At 38.5% G+C, this 19793-nt stretch overlaps 2 protein-coding genes across 5 annotated transcripts in view; both read right to left on the bottom strand.

The window, feature by feature from the left end:
- ash1l (ash1 (absent, small, or homeotic)-like (Drosophila)) overlaps positions 1-6753 on the bottom strand; it is a 35057-nt gene extending 28304 nt beyond the window's left edge. For 2 of the 3 annotated variants that reach the window (XM_038279287.1, XM_038279285.1), the window contains exons 1-3: positions 6566-6753; positions 5547-5655; positions 39-792 (exon numbers count right to left, since the gene is read on the bottom strand). In XM_038279287.1, coding sequence (XP_038135215.1) covers positions 39-641 — 603 coding nt within the window. In that variant the 5' untranslated portion in view covers positions 642-792; positions 5547-5655; positions 6566-6753. The other variant, XM_038279286.1, reaches the window with a different exon arrangement.
- Positions 6754-10863: 4110 nt separating this feature from the next.
- Positions 10864-18310, bottom strand: si:ch211-81a5.1 (E3 ubiquitin-protein ligase RNF115). Of its 2 annotated transcripts, XM_038279422.1 has the most exons (9): positions 18215-18310; positions 15956-16014; positions 14949-15009; positions 14652-14863; positions 13072-13140; positions 12888-12966; positions 12648-12741; positions 11577-11692; positions 10864-11423 (listed from the first exon to the last, which is right to left on the bottom strand). In XM_038279422.1, exons 1-9 carry the CDS (start codon positions 18290-18292, stop codon positions 11301-11303), a joined length of 891 nt encoding a protein of 296 aa, XP_038135350.1. In that variant the 5' UTR covers positions 18293-18310; the 3' UTR covers positions 10864-11300. The 2 variants fall into 2 exon arrangements, with proteins under 2 accessions (XP_038135350.1, XP_038135351.1); XM_038279423.1 differs by lacking the exon at positions 13072-13140.
- Positions 18311-19793: the final 1483 nt, after the last annotated feature.

Here is a 19793-nt window from a genome sequence, read left to right as displayed (position 1 = left end):
GAGGCTAACATTAAAATGAAGATGTTATCTGCTCTTACCTTCTTAGCTGGAGCACTCCCATTTATTTGGGAGGGTGATAGGGTTTTGGTGATGCAAGGAGGAGCAGCAGGAGAGGAAGAAGGTGTAATAGCTTTAGCAGAGGGGACTAATGATGATGATGTAGCAGGTGTTTTTTTCACACTTGGACTCTTTTCTCTCTCCTTCCCCTGGCTCTTTGAAGGGCTCTGGCTCTGACCACTCGTTCCATCTCCCGCGGTCACAGCCCGGTTTCCCCGTGCACCATTTCCCCCACGACTTGTGTGCCTCACGGTACCCCTGAAGGCTGGTCGGCATACATAATTCTCCAAGCTCTTCGGGGGTTTCTTCATACGTTTTGCCTGCAGGCCGATCTTTAGCTTGACATTACCCTCGGAAAGGCTGCTTTCTGTGATGGAGAAATGGGACTGGTCGCCGCCTGGGTCTCCTTGCCCACCTGGACCAGGAGCACCAGCAGCAGATCCCTCTTTCTCTCTCTCCTGCTTCTTTCCTTCCTCCTCTTCTTTCTTTTCATCCCCTCCTTCCTTCTCTCGCTCCACTGTGACACCAGCGGAGAGAGGGAGAGGAGGAGGTGTTGCAGTTTGCCCCTGAACCTTCTGATCCATCAGAACTTTCAGGGGTGTGGATGCTTATTGGGTATACCAGGTAGAGTTCTGGGAATGGGGTAGGAGTAAAGAAGGGGAGAGGGTAGCTCTCCTTTTTTAAACTGGCTTGTCTCCCGTCTTGGCTGTCCAGCCCACTTTCTCTGTCCTTTAACTGTAAGTAGAGACAAGTAAAACATGAAAGAGAGGTCAACAAACAAATCCAGTTAATCACTGCAGCAATACTTCTAAGGAGACCTTAAAGGTAAAAAGCAAACTACAGGTGTGTTTTCATTACAGGAACCAGTATCGCTTTCCAGAGCCATTCTTTTATCCTTGACTGCAGGAGCTACGGTCAATCACACAACAATAACAGAGATCTGCCCATGAAAATACCACCTTTATGTAGCGCTTTTTACTACACAACAGGAGTTGGCAGTCAGGTTGAGTACAATTGTATTAGGTGTGTACTTTAAGTATATTGTTTAAGGAATTAAACGAATGGCAGATTGAAGCTCTGAGTATGTGGAAGCAGAACCTGAAAAGGCCTTCAGTGATTATAGAGGAGAAGTACTGGAATATTTCATAGCAACAGCCAAACCCTCCCAGAAGTCTGTTTCATTAACCCAATTTAAATGAAGCAGGTATTCTTGAGCAAGTACCTGCTTCCTCACACGTTGCAAAAGCTTTAATTATTAGAAAACTTTAACATGCTTAGTCTGGCTTTAAAGAGACTCTCATGGCATTTCCACTCCAGAACAGAGCAGGGCACTCAGCTCGATTGGAAAGATAATGCCAACAACGCACTTTTGAAAGTGGGTCAAACCACCTTGAGAACATCAATGCTGCCCAATATGAGCAACAGTGAGGTGCTCATATAAAATCTAATCTGTAAGAGACATCACAGAGCCCACCTGCAAGCAATCCTACTAGCCTGGATGGACCAGAGCTTGTTTGTTTAGCCTCTGGCAGTTTAGTAGAGCATTCAAACCTGCCTAAACTCACAACAGTTTGAAGTGGGCCGAATGGATCTGTTATTTAAGATCATAAATTCCATTTCAGAGTGTTACCGCTGTCAAATAATAAAGTTAGGAAAGGAAAAAAAAAACACTGGGTTGTGATCTTAACCAGAACTTTCTCACAATTGTTTTAATACGAATAAACAACCACCACGTGTTTGGGTAATATATACATTTTTGGCAGTTATACCTTCCCATGGTAATTTGGGGTATTGCTGTATACCTTTCCTTAGCTTTTTTTAAGAGCTCTAAAACTATACATCCTGTATTGATCTAATTTTACTGTTCTTCAACCCAATCTGGACTCTATGGTTGCTATTAAAAGTGTTTATCCGGGAACATAAAATACCAGAGCACAAAGGCCTTTCATTTAATAACACCTTCAAAGCAGATACGCTCCTGCTCCCGCTCACAACAAAAAGAATAATCTAAATAAAAAGCACCTTGTGAGTAATCTAAAACAGATGCACAAGGACCATTTCTAATTATCTTTGTAGTTTTAGAGTGGCCCTTATTCTGTCTAGTTGGCTTTTTATAGTGTGCTCTTTTCACAGCCTATAATATGATGTGACCCACTTACACATCCGTCGCTCCTCTACCTAAGAAATCCAACATCTGGCGCAGCTACTCTGATTTGTCCACCTGCGATAAAGAATTTCCAAGAGGTCCATAGCCAATATATCCTTAGACCCATTGGAAAGGTAGTCACAGAGTATCCAAGCTTTAAGACTTAGTGAAAGGCATTAGCCCAGCAACAACAGAACGCTTGTTAATTGCACTCCATAGAGAACTGCTCAATTCAATGAAGTTGTCTACTGCTCCCTGCAGCCACTGAGTGATTTAAGGCAGATTCGCCCCCAAGCAGGTGCTTTCTCTTTGTGAAGTCATTTGGAGGCAATTCAGAACTGTGACCTCAGCACATTGGGTCCTCTGGGACCAGACAGTCGATCCGGCAGCCTTTCCCAGCCTCTCACAGCAGCAACTGAGAGTGAGCGATTAGGCACTGATGTGCCAGCGGTTTTCCTGCCCCCCTACATTAGAGATGAGCACTAAAAGAGCTACTTTAATGGAGCCTCAGGAAAGTCAAATAAGTCGACTCATCAGTCAAGAGTAATGGCAAGAAGAAAAACGGAATAGGTCGTACGTCAGGCCTTTAACAATGTTTGCTTAAGATTATGACTCAAACAAAAAAACAGAAGTAATATGTTTTCAGTTGAACTGCGAAGCAAGTGAAGCATAGGTTTTGGATTATTTTAGCCTGAAGTTTTTCTGCCATTTTCTCCTTTTTCCTAAAAACTTCCCACCCCCCCTTATTACACAAACCCCAGTCTACCCAAACCTCCCCATTTATTTAACACTCAATCAATCTCTTCACCCTTGCTGCTTTTCTTTAAAGCCTCTTTGTGCGATTTCACAAACCTGGACAGCACACAAACTATATGTGTTTTTTTAACCAATCAAAAACAGATTTCCTCCCCATCCGTCACCCGACCGACTGTTGCGTGCCACCTCTGTAAAGCACTGACAATATATTTGTCATTCTTGGATATCTACGTTGATATAAGAACACCTTGCTGAAATATTGATATAACTTGAACGTCTTCACATTTTTCATGTTAGAAACACACAATCCATTGTACTTCTTGACAAACCCGAAGTAACCTTATAATCATGAACTGGAAGGAAAATTATGAATAGATTTGATTTGCATCTTCTCCTAGTTTTGCTGTGTCCCCCACGTGGCTAGTTGTAAACTTCAAAAAGTGCTACAATTTAAAACTCACTCGAGCAATAACATTCGATTAGAGGGGGCAACAGTCGCCTTGTTTGCACAACAACTACAATAAGAACTGAGGAAAATAAAACAGATCTCACCTCACACTGTTTCTTAAAAAATAAGAAACAAACATTCTTCTTTTCATTCTGTTTTTGACCCATCCTTCTGCTGTCTTTATGCTTTGTGTCACTGTTCCAATGGGAATACTATTGTGGCTCTCTGCATGCGCCAAAACGACTACAAAACCTCAACTTCAGTTAGGAACTCATAACAGAGTGGATCTGAAATGTGAATTAGGCCTAATTGATTTCTTTAAGAAAATTATTATATCAAATACTTTATGTTGACAAACCAATCCAGAGATACCACAAGCCCCTTGGCTGCTTCACCTTTTCAAGACACAGCCTGTCAGTTTAGTTGGTTTGCCGTTTCTTGCTAGTTTAGTAGTTACGCAATACTGCTTCCACCTCAGAAGATGGACTGACTTTGAGTTTCATAACCTAATCTTGTTTTAAACATTTCCACAATTTAATCCCAAACATTTCTGGTGTTTACCTATCTCTCTATACTCCATGATTTCTAATGTTCCCCGAGAAACCACTGAGGCTTTCACAGAAAAGCTTAATTTATACTGATTTAAAATAAAACATTCTGTTAAATAATATGAGACTTGTAGACGCAAGTGGTTCCCCTGGAACTTATTTAGGGCTATCAAAGTAAAGGGAACCAAGTAGAAATTCACACCAGACTTTTCAGATTTTTACTGATCGGGAAAAAAACAACTACTTTGAAAGGTTATGGCTATAACTAAAAGTCCATAGCCATTTGCAATAATAAGATGAGTAAGAATACTGTCATAGGGCACTGTATCAAGAAACAAAATGTAGCTCAAGCACAAGTCTTTGCTCAAACCAAAAGTCCAATCATTTCTCTCACCTTTATACAGCTAAGACAAGTCAGCCACTGACCGATCCTTTGTCTAATTTCAGATCAACAATCCCCAACCCTAAAGGGTGTCATTTTCAGGTTTAGCATCAAGGTACTTTTGCAAAACCCTACAAACACTAATTTCAATATGGGTCACAGTTCATATCTCTGCAACAACACCACCTCTTGTTTTAGCATATTAGTCAGCTTTCTTTGTGTTTCAGAGAATTCGGAAAAATGTAAAATGCAAAAAATTATCTATGAACGAGAACAAATAATCTGACTTTCAAAAGGATCTATAATACATGTCAGGCCCACGACCAAATAAAAAAACGACAGAGCATAGAGGAACGTAGTAAACAACTTCCCGCGCCCCCTCCCATTTCTTTCCTCCCCTCTACTGGCTCTCTTCCCCTCCTTTCACTCTCTCCTCGTTTTTGCACACGTTGTTCATAACTGCTGATTTCCCCTTGGCCAAAGCATTAGAATCCAACCCACCCACTCACAGACCTCCACCCTCCACCACATCATTCACATGAGGGGCTGGCGTCTGCCCTGTCATTTCCACCAGGGCTTTATACTCCATCGGTATTTGCACAGGCTGAGCCCCACTCAGGGGGAAGAACCAGCCAAATTCCTTTACTACTACCTTAACTGTGCATTGCCTAACAATGGAGTGGGGCAATATAACCATAACGGAGCGTGACCCTTGGAGAAAAGAAGCAGCTGTGGTGTTTTAAACCCTGAACCTGGATTGTGGTAGGGTATGAATAAAATGCAAAAGCAATGACAGGTGTGTGTCAGATCTGGAGCATGCAGGCATGCTCTGCAGCTGAGCATTGCTGTTAAAACAAGGCTCATGTTTTTTTGTGTAATGTGATATAATTAGGGATGTTATACAAAATAAAATACAGCAAATAATATAATCTGCATTCAGTTTCCTGTACAGTCAACACAAGCCCTCATGGGAATGGCTGTTAAATAGCTACGTGTAGTTTAGTCATACTGATAATTTCTGACTGAGGAAATCCATGTCAAACCAAACGAGCAGTTCATTGCATTAAACACAGAAATGGCTCTAAGCATTATTAATCATGTGTGTGGTGCGAATTCATCATCAGTTACACGGAGAAAACAAAAAAGAGGCGTTACTTTTAGATCTGATCACAGTTAATAAACAGTTTTTTGTTGTTGTTGCACACTTACCTTTGAAAATGTGTCCAGAAACGTTCACGTCATTTGGCCCCGCGTCCTGTCTTCTTGCATGCATCAACGTGGTGGCCACATTTTATTATGATCATTTAGCTTCCAACTGCTGAAAAAAAAATGGTAAAGACCAAAACACAATCAGATCTAGGGTTTTCCAGAGTTGCTAACAACAAATCCGAACAAATTCCCCGGAGCTACAAGAACTAGAAATCAAAGAAAATCCTAAATTTGTTATTTATCAAATTTTTTTTCTGCACTAAGAGAATCCACACAAAAAAAAATCCCAGCTCCAAAGTTACTAAGGGAGTAGATGCTGGGTACCAGCATGCTAAGCATCCCCACAAAAACGTATTTAGAAAAAGATAAAGGGGATAACTGAATTAATCTGTTATTACTACAACCCCTATAATTCCAAATGTATCCCTTTATAAAGTAATGAAGAGCCAGCTAACGCTCGTCCAATAATAGACAGCCCTTATGTATTATTGGTACTGGCAATTGCTAACTAGCTATCAATCAGAAGCCAGTTTAATAGCGATTTAAGCTAATTTCACCCAGCAACAACATGAACCTACCCTCCAAATAGGCTTGTAATTGTTAGCAAACGCCTACAGCTTTAAGACGATTTGCGGTAACTGAAAGTAAATGTCACAACTCGGGGATAAGTGATGTCCATAATCTTGCATCTCCGTCACATTCTCGTAGGCACTCGTGTTACTACATCTCAGCTACGACGGCTAACGATGCAATAGCTACACTGAAGCTATTGCAAAAAAATAAAAATAAAATGTCCGCATTCGGTTTCAAACGCAAAAGCACAATAATGTCGACTCTGAATAGCAATTTCTTTTAAAATTGCAGTTATATTCCCGTTGTATTAAACAGCAGATGCAGAGCCGTGTAAGGTTATTAAAAAAAATGTCAACAAAATGGCGGCTGCGTTGAATCAACAGAAACCCGAAATGGGTCTCCCAGTATTTTCTCCTTCCAGAGGCGGTGAAATAGTTTCCCCTTACAGCGAGTGATGTTTGTAATATCCACAGAGGTGCTCTGAGATCCACAACGACTCTCCGTTAGCTGGGCCTGGATGTGTCAGCGCGGGCCTCTCTCGTTAATCGGGCCTCCATGTCTGCTCAGCCCCGTATCGCTGCTGTGTCTGTTCAACACGGGCATTCTGAGTCCCACTCAGGAGGGGAGGGAGGAGATAGGAGGAGGAGGAGGAGAGGAGTGGAAATGACTGTTCTGAGCGGTTCTTGCGGTCCTTGGTCAAAAAAACATGTATATCTGCACCGTTTTAGCTTCTATTTTAGGTGGCCATTAATAGTTTCTTGTGGTTAGTTCAGGGTGTGTTCGCTGGTATGTAACAGCCAACTGTCAGACTCCTGGTACCGCCTTGGTTAGCCACCAAAGAGAATCAGCCACATAACGTTTACAGTATAGAAACAACAGAGACACAGAACTTGAACGCAGCACAAAAGCCGTTGAATAAACGAACTGTACGCTCTAAAATTCAGGGGCGTAGCTAGAACATTTTTACAAGGGTGGCCAGGCAATAATAAATGTACACCGAGGGGTGGCCGAGAGTGGATCGATGTACACCGAGGGGTGGCCGAGAGTGGATCGGTGGCAGAACCTCACGGTCAATCTACCAGGGGCGGAATAAAAATCAAGTTTTCAATAAAATTGGAATTAGAGCTCAAGAAAAACTGATAAGTATTTTTTTTATTATCATTCGCTTAAAAAAAAGATTTAGCAGAGAAAAACTGGGATCCTATCTCAATACCACTGAAGCTATCACCTTTTTTTTAAATTTTATAATTAGTAAAACAGAATTTGTTAAAACTAAATTGAAATAGATCCAAAGGACCATGTCTGTTCCAGCACAGATCATCATTAGAATTACTATGAGTATTATGTCTTCAGTACAGGGGCCATAACTGAGGCCAGGACATGATCTACAGGGGCACTGGCCACAGTTGGCCCCTGTCTAGAACCAGTGTTGTGCCTGAACGCGTTCATTGAACGAAAGTTCATGAACTCGTTCATATTTTGGGCGAACGTGAACTGAACGTACTGCATTACTGCCTGATGAACGTTATTGTGAACTCGTTCATTCTGGTGTCTGTGAACGGCACGCTCTCTCAGTTCAACTCCGTTCAATAGGTTGCCAGATTTCTATAGAGTCCTCCAGGCGAAACCCCGTCTAAATCACACCGTAAACAGGCCTTAATATGTAGCGGGAAAAACACCCAATCTGGCAACACCAGCTACCAATGGCAAGCCATAGCTACCAGCGTCGTAGCCTACAGCCGCGTGCGTCATCAAAACAAAATGCCTTGTGAAAGCCACAGCAGCGTGGAGGCGACAAAGCAGCAGTATGATCACTTAAAACAGGTTTATGACCAGGTGGTCGGTGAGGATGATGGCAACAAGTTTGCCCGCCGGCTTTCAGTAAAAAAATCCGCACTTCAGTAACCTTAAATTCCTACCTCAGCCTGGTCCCTCAGTTTGTGTTAGTAAAATCTTCTTGAGCGGAGGTCTTCAACAGGGGATCCGCGACCCCTAGGGGGTCTACGGAGGTACTGCATGAGGGTCTGCATGGTTAGTTGATATTTTTATATTCCCCCCCTGCAATTTTTTCCCCCACTAATTGAAATGTCTTTAAATACTCATTAACATGAAATCAACACACTGTAGTAAACAGATAAATGGAGGCAGAAGATGTCTTTCAGTCATCAATGCTCACATTTAGCGACACACAGGAGCTCTTTCAAGCTGGGCACCGTTTCCTTCACAACAACCAGGAATCAGAATCAGAAAACTTTAATAATCCCAGGGAGAAATTAATTTCTTTGCATTACTCCATCTGTAATAGAGTGACTATAGGAAACAATTTCATACAATATATATAGTTAGGGGGTCCCCGCTCCATCTCGCCATCAGTTTGGGGGTCCTTGGTCTGGAAAACATAGAAGACCCCTGTTCTTGAGGGTTTTACTATCCATGTAACTTGTTTGTTAAACCTGCCTGGTATAATTTTCCAGGATTCCAGTATTCCTTTTTAGTATGTATTGAAATGGAATTTCAAATGGAAAAAATTATAAAAAAAAAAAAAAAAAAAAACATTTGCACCTTAAAGACTACTTTCCTATTTTTCTTTTAATAATTACTCATAAAAAAGACCATTCAAGCAGCACATTTTTCCTGATTTTTTTGAGAATATACTGTAGGGGTGAAAGCTGCAGCTGCTACTAGTGTGAAGTGAATGGACAGCAACAAAGCATTAAAGCAACAATGGGGAAATGCTGTCCCCTCAATGCTAATGTAAACCCTGGTTGGATAAGGATTCAAAACTGGATATGAAGATGAAATCTGACGGACAGTTTCAGTGTTACAACTGATAAAATAATTGCTGTCTGTGGTTCTACAGTAGGCTATGGTGTAATTGAGCAATATATGAAAAAAAAAAAAGAACTATGAACTAGTTCATTTTTTGGTTTTGAATTATGAACTATGAACTGAACTAGTTCATTTTAAAATGTGTGAACTGAACTTTGAACTAGTTCACGTAGAAAGAGAACTTTCCCAACACTGTCTAGAACCGCCCATGTGGCCATCCCTGTCGTCACCCCTACCATTTATTTCCCTGTAATATAGATGGTGGCAACAGTAATACTCTCAAATGGAATATTCAAAACATTTAGATTTTTCATATATTAATAATTACTTGACAAAACACTGTGGTTTTTTAATGTTAGTATATTGATATGCACATCAATATACTAACATTAAAAATGATAACTACAGAATTCAAGCAAAAATAGATTTTGTGTTTTATGGGGCAAAGAGAAAATGATGTGTCTGTGCAAGTCATCTAGGAGTCTTCAGTAAAATCATAGATGAATAACTATTTAAATAAAAACGTATTAATTTATGTACATATTAGTACTTGTAAATATTTATTTAACTGACAAAGGTAGAAACTGCGCAAAATCAGCATGAATCTAACAACTTATTGAGGTTGTGCAGTGGTGGTTATAAAGTCTTCCAGCTGCTGGGAGGAAGGATCTGTGATAACACTCCCTGGTGCATTTAAGGTGCAGCAGGCTGTCACTGAAGGGACAGACTTTAATGTTTGGACAGTTTAACAGTTTTTACTTTTCGCTTAATTTCTCACAAGCTATTTTTATTTGAATAACAACATTTTAACATAGTAAACTCACATTTGTCTCCTACTCTGGAGTAAAACAAGTATGTGAAGAGAAATTGTCAGATATACGCAGAAAATTGCAACAGTCACAAGGGATAGTTGCAACATTAATTTATGAACAAGTAAAACTCATTTTTCATCCATTTCTTTTTCAGTTATTGTCTTAAACAATTTTACCTGACTATTAGTCCTTTTCCTGTCTCGTATCATACTTAATAATAAATTTATAAAATAAACAGAGGAGAAAATGTAGGGAATCCTGCAACTTTAAGCCTTTACATATACCTAATAAATATAATCCACTGCATTCCTTAGGTTGACTTTAATTTATTTGTAGAGATGCACTGATCCAGTACCCGCAACGATCAGTATGGATCAGTATGTGGTATCAGATTAGATCAGCGTATCTCTAATTATTTGTCACATATTTACCATTGTGGTCATGAGAAACAGTTGCAACGTGCCAGATGTAGCCGAAATCTGGTTGATGTCCCTCAAACTCATCTTCTCTCACCTTTAATCATGGTTGCATGTACACTTTTTTAACCAGTTGTCCTTCCACACAATTTTCCATTAAAATGCTTGGAAATCCCTGTATGTAAACAACTAGCTTCTCTAACAAGGATTTTGTTTTTGTTCTGTTTTACCTTACCTAAAGGTGGGTGTCAATGTCTGCAGGACATATCAGATCAGGAATCTTCCTTCTAATTGTGTAAATATGTCATTATAAGTATTTATTAATGGAAATAAAAACATGTTACTCTATTGGCAAAAACATATGTATATATGAATTTTATTCTAAATACAATTTCTGTAATTTATGTTATGTCACTAAAAATTTTTTTTTTTTTTACATGCATCTGTATACAACAAAGTAGTATATGAGATTACTTTGTATCATTTGTTATAACACTGATGTCAAGTGTTAAGTTCAACTCAGTAAAATAATTTATCAGAATTACCAGTTTTTATAGAAAATCTGACATGAAAGACAAAGGAGTTGTGTTGAGCTCAGTGCATGAAATCCCCATGTTAACCTAACTGAACGGAGTGTAACACCTGCCTGTGTTTATCACATTATAAAACAGAAGTATGTACAAAGAGTGGAGGTCACAGGGTTAAGCTTTAATAGAGGCTTTCAGTTGGTTAAAGGTCAACAAAATGCTGAAACTGTCTCACCAACAAAACATTGTAAAAGTGTTTCCCCATAACCCTGTAAGATCTCGTCATTTTGGCAGCCACTAGCAGAGCAGTGGTTATTAGTTCATCACATCAAAGTCAGTCATTCAGAAAACTGCCTCGTCGAGCAGCACAGTGGGAAGAGCACACCCGCTCAGGATGTTGTCAAGCAAACTGCTGGATCCTTCAGTTGGAGCTGTGGCAATAAAAAAAAAAACTTTTATCCTGGAGTAAAAAACACGAAGGTCCTTCACAGAGATGCATGACTGACATGAGGGCTGGAGCTGCGTTTAGGGCCTCGGTGCAAGTATTGTTTTATTTAAAAGCAGCTCATCTGACACGAAGAGTCGCTGCCTCTTTGCTCAGATCGCCTCTCTCTCTTGTTGCTCTTGCCTGTCGGAGCGCTCACTTAGGGGCTGCGATGTGGGCGAGAGGCTGTTGTCGACGCCATCGAGACTTTTGCGGCACACTGGGCAGGTATCATGCTACGAGAGGAGAGAAAAAACGTTTTGGTCACTGTGCATGAATATGTGATGAAGCATAAGTGGAGATTTTCTCCATCCAGATTAGTGTTTCAACAAGAAATCCTCTTAATAGATTAAGCAGGCATTTAAACCCTATCCAGTTCTCATCCTTACCAGCTCTAACCAAGGTACTATACAGCCACTGTGGAAGAAATGGAGGCAGGGAAGCTTCCTGACAGATTCACCGAGGGAATATTCCTCCCTACAAACCGGACACTCTAGTCGGCAATCTAGAAAATTAAAAACATAAGTTCAGACATGTTTGTTACCCCAAAACCTTGATCCCTAGATCCCATTACCATGATTTCTCAATCTCCCCTAAGCTCGTGCTGCTCATCTTTAATCTTCCCAAGTTTTTTTTTCTTTTTCTGAGGAATAATGAAGAAAGTTTAAACTAAAATCCAACCCAACTCAAAGGACAAGTTCAAAATGAACAGAAACTTCCTAAATCTAAAATAAATAAAAAGTGGATTGCACACAACAGCAGCAGCAGGGTTGTATCTTTAAAACAAGAAATCTGTAAACAAAACACAGGCCTGTAGTTGTTCTTGCTGGAGTCTCAGAACAACTGCTGCTTTCCCTCAGTCCTCACTTTTTTATTTAACTAATCTTGATATGATGCAAGCAAAGGAAACCAAAGTCACTTTCTTGTTTGAGCACCAAACTTGATTATTTTAGTTGACCAGATTCTTAAAGCATAAAAATATTTCAATGCAAATAATTAAAAACCTTAAAATATCTCCTTTTGGAGCTACTCTCTATTTCTACAAAGTTAGAAAAATATTGCTTAGAGTAATTAGAGTAGTTACTATAAGTAAGTAGTATAAGAAGTTACTATATTAAGTAAGTTACTATATTAGAGCCTTTTTCTGGGGAAAATTTCTACCCCATTAAGTGCAGTAGAAACACAAGGGTGTATATAATAGGCCAGAAAAGTCTTCCAAAGCCTAAACATATCTTTGCTTTGAGAAAGATACCGTATAATGAAAAGAGAGCAGGATGAGGAAAAGAGGTTTAAAAATAAACATAAGTAGAATAGCACTGACAAGAAAAGTTTAAATGATACCTGAAAATGGTAGAGGTTTAGCAATATACCAGAGGAAAATTGCATCTGATATAAATGTTTTTTGGGTTTTTTTAAAGCCACAAGATCAAACATATGGCATTCCGTGCCATATATCCCACCTTTCTGTTCTTGAGAGATGCAGACTGTTGGCAGAGATGAAATCTTCTCCTTTTGAGCCGGGGGTGGACCTGTGTTCTCCAAACGCCCTAATAACTGGGTGAGGAGAAGCAGCTCATTTAAAAGCCTGTTATAATAAATAATATGTTAACAGCTTTGGGTGCTTCACACACAGAGTTGTGTGGGAGTTTAGATTTGTGCATGGCTGTTCTTGAGTAATCAGTAACTTAGCTGTTACTGACCTCTGTGACGACTGCGTCGAGGCCTCCATGACCCCATGCGTAATCTCCAGGGTTTGAATACAACTGCAGCATGCTCGATCTGAGAGGTAAAGCATGAGAGAGGAAGGTTTTCAAATGACACGAGAAAAATAATTTAAAATAAATGCAACTGATGTAGTAATAATGAAAGAAAAAGCATGCTCCCACTGCGGTTGGAGGGGAGGACGAGTTTGGATGGTTGGTAAAGAGGTCAGCCAAGACCTGCTGCATGATCCTTATATATATTTATATATTTAAGTTTAAGGAAAGCCAAGCAAAAAAACAAACAAAAACATTGGAGTCAGAAAACTTTCACTTGATTTCTCTAAATGATGAGCAGCTTCAAGCAAAGCAGATACATTTTTGTATCAAGTTTTACACAGATTCTGATTTTTTGTAACTGTTGCTGCCAAATAGAAGGACCTTCTTATAATATTTTATTGGCTCTACAAAACTAGTTCTATTTTTTTTTTTCTAGGCTCGTTTCCATAGATTTCTTTCTCCACTCCTTTAACATTGCTGTTCAATAATATTTCACAGAAGCAGAAACATGAAACAAATCCAAATGTTTAATTTTGCTTCCTATAAAAATAAAATAACCCTGATAAAAGCCAAAATAAAAACAGAGAACATGTTTCTTAGTGCTGATTGTCTAAGGTAAAATATAATTAGAAACATTTTAAAATGTCTATCCAGTTTAAACTTAACAGTGCCCCCTGCAGGCCATAAAACAAACCTCACCACTAATTTGCTTGTGGGAGCAAAAATAAATTATAAATGAAACTGCTTTGTTATTGTTACCTACAGTAACTTGAGGTAAAATAAAACAATGAATAACTCATCCTATGATAAAAACTATAAATAAATAAATAAATAAGGCACAATCAAACAGCTCAAAAGCTATTGGGCCATCATTCAACACCTGGTAAATTGTGACTGCTTGGCTCTCTGTACATCCATTCCTCCCCACCCCTTCGCTCCATCTGATCACTGTAAGCCCAAAACTATTACACAATTTTGAATTTGAGCAAGAGGATACTTTTTCATCAGCTATCCCTGCATTGCTTTGGTGTGGACTACGTTGGAAATGATCTACACCATTTCTAAGAAGCCGTTTAACACAAAGTATACAAATACAAAATTTTCCTATACACTTCCATTCTTAGGGTGAGATGTCACAAGGGGGAAAAAAACAAACAATGAAATCAGCTTTGTAGAAGTTCAACAAAAAACTCAACTGATTAATGTGTTTTTGCTGAAAAACATAGAAAATCAGCTAAGCATGGATTAGATTCTCACAAAGATGACCGAAACGCTTGTGAAGATTTTCAGTCATCCAGGTCATACTCATTCCAAAAAAAGTAAAAAAAAAAAAAAAAACAATCCACTGGACTTTGTTTCTAAGTTTGAAGACATTTCACTTCCCATCCCAGAAGCTTTTTCAATTCAGAATGCCATATATATATATATATATATATATATATATATATATATATATATATATATATAGGTTTTGTGCTAGGAATAGATGCAACACTGGTTTATCCCCGTTTCACTATAGAAGGATGGTGGTGTGGCTTGAGAAAAGTTTTTATACCCGAGAACTAAAATCCAGAATAAAGTAGAGGGATGACTTTCGCAAAGAGCTGTATTAACCCAAACATTCTGTAATTACAACAGATGTATATACTAAAATAACATAAATAACTCTGCAACCCTGTGTCAGTGATGTGTCTACAAACACACCCATACACAGCAGGAATTTGCTCAGGCCTGGAAGATTCCTCCCCTTCAGAGTTAAGAGGCGACTCCTGTTCCTGCAAGTCTGTAACGACCGGGGAGGCTGGAGACGGAGGTCTCTGACCTGCAGATACCTGCTGGTTGTCCTCTGGGCGGGACTCTGAGGAGGGCGGGTTGGACAGCAGGGCGGAGCGCTCCATAAACAGCAGCTGCCAGATCTTTCAAAGGGAGACCAGAGAAAATTGTCACACAAAGGCTGAGGCACAAAGGAGCCATTGTTGAAATGCAATTAGTTTCACCTACGTCTGGAAACAGCAAGTTTGACTCTTCATTTGGTACTGATGCTCTGCTGTCCTGCAGGAGGCTTTACAAAAAAAAAAAACAAGACAAAAAAAAATAAATAAATAAATATGGAGAACAAACATAAGAAAATAGTTAACAGAAAACCTCTGTTTCAGTTTGCATTAGAAATCATTTTCCACTGTTGAAGGAATTTGAGGAATTGTGACCAATTTAACATTTGATTGTTCTACTGTAGGTGAGGGCAGAAACTAAACTTGAATATCAGAAAAGGCATTTAAATTGCCCATAATGAATATGTGTATGCAAACATTTAAAAAAATGTACTGTAATTTCACTGAACTGCAACTATATTCATAAATGCAAAGTGTATTTAATGAGTTGAAATCAAATTCATTTTATTTAAAACACAGCTGTTGCACTGAACATTAAGTCTAAGGAATCTAACTTTCAGTTCTAAAATTTTTTTTTTTTTCTCAAGTCTGGAGCAATCGAACACAGATTCACACAGTGTATATGGCAAAGCTTCTTATACAGCTGCAGCTTGACCTAAAGAAGAGGATCATGGTGGATGTTTTCCATCATCTCAAATGACCTGCAGAAAAAGCCTTTAGATTAGTATTAAATTTATTAAATGCATTACCAGGTAAACAAATGACAGGCCATCTGTTACAGCTATGCCACTCGTTGCTGTTAGACTGAGATGCAACAGGTCTTGCATGATACATTTTCCCCTTGGCAAACCAAATTGAAGCCACTGAGATGAGATATATACAGATTTTTTTTTTCTGAGGCTTCTTATTCATATAATGAATTTAATACAAGCCTGAAAGTTTTGCTTCTTGTTATTCGACGTGAACCTGTGTTCAATTACTCCTGTCTTTTTATGAAAAAAAGGTCTTTAAAAAAATAGTGAAACTGGGTTTTCAGTGCAATAAATCAGTGCAAACTATTTTAGTTTTAAATCATTAAATGGTATTTATTCAGTTTCAGGCAATATCAGATTTTACCTGGAGTCTTCTGATACCTCCTCGATGAAGTCAGACTCACATGAGGGGCAGATGAAATCCTGAGGGAATAAAAGTTATTTCTCAGAAATCAACCTATCTCATTTTAGAAATACTCTTCTGGGCTTTCCTCATCTGCTATAAAGGCTGGGGGTTATTCCTGCAAGACAGGCGCCGAATCTGGCAGCAGGGTTCCATCTTACTGATCCACAGCATTATTTGTTGTAAACAGAGAAGATACTAATTATTCTCATTTAGTACAAGCTGCTCTTTCCTTTTGGTTCTCAGATGTATTTCTTTAAAAGTGGCGAGTTAAAAAAAAATAAAAAATCTAATTTCTCATAGGTGTCAAATAATTTCGCCATTTATAACTTTAAAAGTGCTGACAACTTCATACAATGAATATTTCCCTAAACATGACAGGCCTTTATAACAATTAAAGTACACTTTAATTACTTTTTCTGCTAGTAGTAATACGTGATTAATTAAAAGAGGATGTAAAAACACCCCAAATGGTAAAAAAAAAAAAATAAATTCAAGTATCTAAAAACCTGATCATGTATTAATAAAAACTTAATTAAAAAGTTCCCCAAAAAATGTAAAAGATCCTTCTAAGTGATCAGGGCCAAAAAGTATCTAAGAATTTTAATTTCTTAACTAAAGGAACACTTTATTCCTTTTTTATTCTTCTTTTTTTTTGTTATAAACCACAATCAATGCTTCAGATGTCTTAATTATTACTCTTCAGAATACAATTGAATTGTTCTTATTCCAGCTCATCTGATCTTTGTCCCTTAAATTCAAAAAGTAAATTCATCTTATCTTCAATGAAAACATTTGATATCTAAAAATTACATTTTTTTATTTTATTATAAACATATTTTGGTTTTTTGGAGGACATTTTCTTCATAATTTTAAGTGTTTCTAAATACAAATGTTACTTCTCTTATCTCACAAACATTTTAACCAAGTAAATAGGCAAGGCAAGTTTATTTATACAATTTTCCATCCCTGAGGTAACCCTAAAATGCTTTATAGAGAATTAGAGGGAAGGGAAAAGGAAAACAAACTCCTATAAGAATTAAAATGTGTTTTATCTTAATGACATACATACCTATATACAAAGTTTGATTTGGGCTAATTGATTTTTATTAACATACAAAATATATACTAGATATACCATGAAGATGAAGGAACCTGCTGACTGTAGTTGAAAGCTTGCTAAAACTGAAGCTTAAGGTATATGCCCCAGCTAAAATTTAACTAAATAGACAAGTAAAAAACATATTGGCCATTATAATTAAACACTTTTAATGTTTTTGTATTAAAACTATGAGCTGGCCTAAATGTAAACTGCGGATAATATAAATATCCTTTAGGATTACTTATACTTTCTTTCATAGTAAATAAATACAGACAATAATTGGCAGTTGCCCAGGGGGGCATCAAAAGGGTCTCTTGAATTGAACAACCAAGGTTAAAGTACTTTCAGGCAACCTCTAGATACACAAAAAAAAAAGGAAATTGCATCTCCAAACTAGGAATTACACTGTATGCATGCAGCCAAAAAGAGCAGAAAATGATGACTGAGAAATTCAACATTAGAAAGGACACAATTTAGAGGGAGGTTACAAATCAATGCAAACACCAAAGAAATGTAAGATAAATAATGTTTTATTGCTTAGAAATGGGGGGCCACTATTTGTAAAACAAAGTTTTCATTAATATAATGCAGAAAGAGGGTTTACTAAAAAGTCAGTGTGGTTAAAAAAAAAAAAAAAAAGAAAAAGAAAAAAAGCCTATATATTGATTTATATTTCCTTCTCCTACGAAAAAAAAATTGCATTTTATATAAAAAAGGAAAGAAAATCAAGGATAAATCAGGCTTTACCAAATAGCTCCAGTGCTGTGTGTGGATCCAGTGTTGTGCGTTTTTACGCACCCACCGCACTCTTGTGTTACTGACATGCAGCTGACAGCAGGCAGCTGGACGCAGCAGAAGCGCTTCTAAATATGGCCAAGGGAATAACCAGATTTTACTCCCACCATCTAATTTAAGACTTTCATGCATAATACGCGCTTACGACCCATTTCCAAGTACCTATAAAAGACTGTAGATGTCAGAGATTTCATTTATACTAATTCTGAGTTGAAATAACAGATTAAAAGTTAGAATCTTTCGTAAAGAAATAGAAAGCGCTCTGTAGAGCTTAAATTAGGGGATTAATGGCAGTAGATTAGAATCTCCAAAATGAAACCCACCGGCAGTTTGGGCTCCGTCTCCCTCTTACAGCAGTGACAGTAAAACCGGTGTTGTGGTGCGTCCGCAGCCTCCGCCATGTTTAGTAGGGAGTTGTCTGTGACGTCACCCCCCCCCCCCCCCCCCCCTAAAAAAAAAAGTCTAAATTTGAAGTTTGGAAAAACCAAGAGAGAGAGTTATAGGCTTAAAAAAAAAAAAAAAAACTTCCAATATCATATGCTGCTCTCAAGAAAGAGGATCTTTAGTTGGTAAACATGTTTTTAATCAAAACTAGTAAATTGGCTATTTTAAAATTTAACAAAAAAATGAAAAATAAGATGTGCAAACTTACTTAACACGCTTCAGTTAATACTTTGTAGTGCCACCTTTTGCAGAGATTGCAGCTGCAGGTTGCTGGGGGTATGTCTCAGTTTTGCACATCTAGAGACTGACCTTTTTGCCCATTCCTCCAGCTGGAGCTCCATGAGGTTGGATGGTGATCATCGTCTTGTTGGAATCTCAGGTCTTTTGCAGACTCCAACAGGGTTTCTTCCAGAATGTTCCTGTATTTGTCTCCATCCATCTTCCCTGTCCCTGTTGAAGTAAACCAGGACCAAACCATGATGCTGCCACCACCTTGTTTGACAGTGGGGATGGTGTGTAGGGGTGATGAGCTGTGTTGCTTTTACACCAAACATAATGTTTTGCATGCTTGCCCAAAAGTTTGATTTTGGTTTTATCCGACCAGAGCTCCTTCTTTCATATGTTTGCTGAGTCTCCCTGGCGACTTGTGGCAAACTTTAAACAAGACTTTGTATGGATATCTTTAAGAAATGGCTTTCTTTCATAATGGCTGGATTTGTGCAGTATATTGTTGTCCTATGGGCAGTCTCCCACCTCAGCTGTAGATCTCTGCAGTTCATCCAGAGTGATCATGGGCCTCTTGGCTGCTTCTCTGACCAATCTTCTCCTTGTTTGAGCAGAAAGTTAAGAGCGACAGCTGGGTCAGTGCTCGCTTACACGGTGCTCCTTTGGCTGTTTAAAGCTTTGGAAATCTTTCTGTGTCCTAATCTAGCTTTAAACTTCTTGGCAACGGTATCTCAGACCTACCTGGTGTGTTTTTTGTTCTTCATGATGCTCTATGTGCTTTAAACCGACCTCTGAGACTATCACAGAGCAGGTGCATTTATACAGAACCTTGATTACACAGAGGTGGATTCTATTTATCATCATCAGTCATTTAGGTAAACACTGGATCAGCGTTTGGTCCTATCCGATCACTGGAAATTGATGTCATTTAAAGCTTCACTCACCCACCTTTATCAAACTGCAACACATGTTAGGCTCACAGTCTTTAAAACAAAGGGGCTCCCTGTCCAGGGTTGATGGAAGTTTCGGTTGGAGTGAAGCATTTTAGACACTTTTTAAGAACTTTATTTAAATTTCAGATCTACATGAAATTTAAACTAACCACCATTTACTATTTTTTAAATAAATACATATAATATGGGTGACAGTGGACTAGGATGAAGGAGTTTGTCCTGACAACAGAATTGTCCCCGGTTCAAACCCCAGCCCCGCCTGTCTTTGTACGCTTGAGCT

This window comes from Cyprinodon tularosa, unplaced genomic scaffold (assembly GCF_016077235.1).
Source record: "Cyprinodon tularosa strain WSP-4 unplaced genomic scaffold, ASM1607723v1 ctg15, whole genome shotgun sequence".
NCBI lineage: Eukaryota > Metazoa > Chordata > Actinopteri > Cyprinodontiformes > Cyprinodontidae > Cyprinodon > Cyprinodon tularosa.
The sequence above is the reverse complement of the archived record's forward strand: the minus strand, read 5'-3'. Positions and strand labels throughout refer to the sequence as shown.

What these genes read in the sequence shown, in the direction of transcription:
- si:ch211-81a5.1 (XM_038279422.1), bottom strand. Translation starts at nt 18,292, where the DNA reads ATGGCGGAGGCTGCGGACGCACCACAACACCGGTTTTACTGTCACTGC. An exon ending in CAAACTTGCTGTTTCCAGAC is followed by an intron (nt 14,864 to 14,948) that starts GTAGGTGAAACT and finishes TCCCTTTGAAAG; the next exon opens with ATCTGGCAGCTGCTGTTTAT. An exon ending in TCCTCCCCTCCAACCGCAGT is followed by an intron (nt 12,967 to 13,071) that starts GGGAGCATGCTT and finishes TTTACCTCTCAG; the next exon opens with ATCGAGCATGCTGCAGTTGT.